Genomic DNA, 3,152 nt, shown 5'->3' on the forward strand with positions numbered 1-3,152 from the left:
CATGTTGAAAAGGTGATTTTTTTTGAATTTACTGTTCACGTGGTGCAAAAACTTGGAACTTTTTGAATTTTGTCAAAAAAAATATTTTTTTTGTTTTTAAAATTTTTATTTTTACTGTTCACTCAGTCAAAACCGGTCAACAGGGAGGGAAGGGTTGAATTCTAGCCGGTTTTGAGAGTTGAGGGATGTATTTTAGACGGTATTGAAGTTGAGGGGTGTATATTAGACTAGTGCTAGAGTTGGAGGGTATAATATGCACTTCTCTCACAAACAAAACATTCAGCAAACTATATGGAACAGTGACCGACGCCTTCAGATCATTTGGCAGCTCCATTCAAACAGAGTAGCGCTCACATCTCTCGAACATATAATAATTAAGTGCCCTCGATTCCCTTCAGTTTATTTCGCACGCTTGCATGGCTGCACGTACGTACGTACGTACGTTCATGCGAGGTCCTCCCTCATCAGACCAGCGAAGTCGTCGGCGTGTTCCTTGGTGACGCAGCTCGCGAGCAGCCGCGTGCCGGCGAGCGGCGCCGGCGCCTTCATGACGATGACCGACGCGATGAGGTCGCAGTTCACCAGCGGGCCGGCCGTCATGGGCGTGCCGTACCCGTAGTCCACGTCCGAGAACCCCAGCTTACTCCAGTCCGACACGTACACCGACTCGTAGTCGAACGTCATCTGGAACGGGTCGCGGCCGCCGGTGCGGCACTCGGCCCAGCTCAGACACTCCTCCGCCATGCGTCGCTTCGCTTCGCGGACCACCCCGACAATCTCGACCACCGACGAGCCGGCGATCTTCTCCGCCGGCGCCGACACCTTCACCGGGAAGATGGCGTTGCCCCAGTATCCCGGCTCCAGCTTCAGCACGTGGCGGGCGCTGGCGAAGAAGCAGAGCTTGACGTCCGCGCCGGGGACGATGACCGGACCGATGGCCCGCGTCCGGCACTGCCAGAGCTTGGCGATGACGATGTCGAAGCCGGAGCAGTGCTTGCCGCCGGTGAACTCGGAGTACTGCGACTTGATCTTGTCGATGTAGGCTACCGGGAAGTCGAACGCGATGTACTCGAGGGCCAGCACGGGCAGCTCCGGGAGCGGGCCGGGCTTGATGTCCGGGTCGGGGAAGCGGTCGCGCCCCCAGACCGGCTTGACGCGAGGCTCCGGGAGACCCCGGGCAAGGTCGCCGACGGCGTTCAGGAACTGGGCCGCGCCCGTGCCGTCGGCCACCGCGTGGTTGGTGCGCAGGCCGATCACGAAGCCGCCGCAGGTAAACGTCGTGACCTGAGAGATCACAAGTTGACAACATTAAAGATGCGCACGAGTTCGTCATGTGTACACACGCAACATACAGTATGATAAATGCAAGTGTGCAACTACTCATCACAAGTTTACAACATTAAAAATGAGCACGAGTTTGGTTTTGCTAAACAGAAGAGAGTTGGCGTAGTAAATTTACTTAGTAGGGACCAACCGCTTCCTCCGAGAACGTGAAGACAAAGCTGAAGCAATGCACGAAAAACAAAATAAGAACCTGTATCATGGCAAGGCTGTTTTGCGGCTCGACGGCCCAGAGCTCCGGCGTCGGGTACGGCACGAGCTGGTCCTTGCCGAGCAGCAGCGGCCGCTCCAGGAAGTTGACGTCGGCGAGCGTGCAGTTCGCGGTGGCCTCGACGAAGTAGACGCCCTCGGCGGAGCACAGCACGGCGGGGCGGCGCATGTCCTCGCCTTCCACGATCCGACCCGCGAAAGGGTAATAGTGCACCAGCGCGTCCGCGAGCGCGCCGCGCACGACGGCCGCCGGGGGCTTCCTCTTCTTCCCTTCCGCGCCGGCGTCCACCGTCTCGGGCACGGCGTCGCGGTACACGTGCACGGACTCGACGAGGCCGCGGTGCGTCGGATACCGGTCAACCCACGCGAGTGGCAGCGTCTCCGACGGCGTCGCGGCGGATGGCCGGACGGGGCCCTCGGACACCTTGGTCACGGCGAAGACACCCATGGAGTTTGTGTTGTGCCAGTTAAGTGGTTACCTAACTCGTCGTCAGCGGCTAAGTTTGCGTGGAGTGACACCGCGCGGCGCCAAGGGCATTTATAGGAACCAACTACCCTGTTTTGCCACCTCGATCGGGCGGTCGATCTCCACAACCTTTTTTTTTCAAGAAAAGGTTGGAAGTTGCATGTTCCGGTTGATGACTAATTTACGTTTTATTCTCCCACGAATGCGAATGCACAACGGTAATTCAAGTGGCCATTAGTTGGGTTAGATGGTTCGTGTCTCATTATTTTGAGTGAAATGCTACGGACGATTTCTTAAGGAATGGGCTTACGAGATTAGGTGGAGTAGGGAAATTCAAAGGTAGAATTAATGGAGAAGATGACAAGTCTTCAGATTAGGGCATCTGGGCATGTAGAGTGGTCTCATCCTAAGCCTGCCATGTACTCCATGGGTGTAATATAGAGAAGACAATAAAAAATGCACAATGAATTATTTTTTAGTTTATCTCTGGTAACTAAATATCCCTAAATACGTCGTGATGCTTATTTTGATAAGAGACCACCTCTTAACTAAAAGAAGACGAACATTTTATTATTGTTTATCTCTCCTCCAGTTCAACATGTATCCTACATTACACTTGTGAGATAGTATTATTTGTTGGAAATATGAGCATTTTACCAAATGATTTTATTAACCGAAATAATAGATAAAGTATGACTAATATAGTAGAGATAAAACAAGTCATGCGTTCTGACAGAGAGAAGGTAAATAGCTTCTGCATATATGAACCGTAGCCTATCATATCTAAAGCAGACAGTATAGCAAGTACCATATATGAAGTAGAACCTATCATGTGTAGGACAATGACTAGAACAAGGAACTGCGGCAGAACCTTTAATAGGAAAGACAAGAACACGTACGGGACAGCAGCAGCAGAAACGCTGGACTTGGGATCGGTGTCCTCGCCTGCCATGTCGTCAAGGAGGTTGTGGACGTCAGGGAAGAAGTCGTCGGCGACCGGATCGTCCGTGATGAAGCAGCCAGTAGTCGCGCTGAGCGCTCCTCAAAAACCTTATCACCATTCTCCCGTACAGGACTCAAAAGGTGCGGTTTCGGAGGCCTACTGTCCCGACCTGCGGTGCATGCCGCAAGACGG

The 3,152-nt window shown here is 53.0% G+C and overlaps 1 protein-coding gene across 1 annotated transcript; it reads right to left on the reverse strand.

Moving 5' to 3' along the window:
* Positions 1-202: 202 nt before the first annotated feature.
* On the reverse strand, positions 203-2,073 carry LOC125524405 (acyl transferase 10-like). The gene is made up of 2 exons (XM_048689458.1): positions 1,535-2,073; positions 203-1,284 (listed from the first exon to the last, which is right to left on the reverse strand). Exons 1-2 carry the CDS (start codon positions 1,997-1,999, stop codon positions 445-447), a joined length of 1,305 nt encoding a protein of 434 aa, XP_048545415.1. The 5' UTR covers positions 2,000-2,073; the 3' UTR covers positions 203-444.
* Between the last annotated feature and the right edge of the window lie 1,079 nt (positions 2,074-3,152).

This window comes from Triticum urartu, chromosome 7 (genome assembly GCF_003073215.2).
Source record: "Triticum urartu cultivar G1812 chromosome 7, Tu2.1, whole genome shotgun sequence".
In the NCBI taxonomy this organism is placed as follows: Eukaryota; Viridiplantae; Streptophyta; class Magnoliopsida; order Poales; family Poaceae; genus Triticum; species Triticum urartu.